The 250-nt window shown below is 66.0% G+C and overlaps 1 protein-coding gene across 1 annotated transcript in view; it reads left to right on the plus strand.

Moving 5' to 3' along the window:
• The window catches only part of LOC103617018 (anion exchange protein 2), a gene marked incomplete at its 3' end in the record, with an annotated part of 5,487 nt that overhangs the window by 2,635 nt on the left and 2,602 nt on the right, over nt 1-250 (plus strand). Inside the window, exon 2 of the mRNA XM_017736310.1 lies at nt 3-242. Within this exon, the coding sequence (XP_017591799.1) occupies nt 3-242 (240 nt within the window). The remainder of the gene's footprint in view (nt 1-2; nt 243-250) is intronic.

Below are 250 nucleotides of genomic sequence, written 5' to 3' on the forward strand. Positions count from 1 at the left end.
CGGGTGCCGGCTCACCTGTCTTCGGGGAGGAGGAGGAGGAGAAGGACCTGAACAAGGCGCTGGGCGTGGAGCGCTTCGAGGAGATCCTGAACGACGCTCACCCCCGCAACGCTGAGGAGGCCGGGCGCAGCTACAGCGAGGAGGACTTCGAGTGTGAGCAGGGCCAAGGGCTGGCACGGAGCAGGGAATGGGCAGGGAGCAGACAGGGGGCAAGCTGGGAGTGGGGAAAGGGCAGGAAATGGGCAGAGAA

Source organism: Corvus brachyrhynchos, unplaced genomic scaffold (genome assembly GCF_000691975.1).
Source record: "Corvus brachyrhynchos isolate BGI_N302 unplaced genomic scaffold, ASM69197v1 scaffold706, whole genome shotgun sequence".
Classification (NCBI taxonomy): Eukaryota; Metazoa; Chordata; class Aves; order Passeriformes; family Corvidae; genus Corvus; species Corvus brachyrhynchos.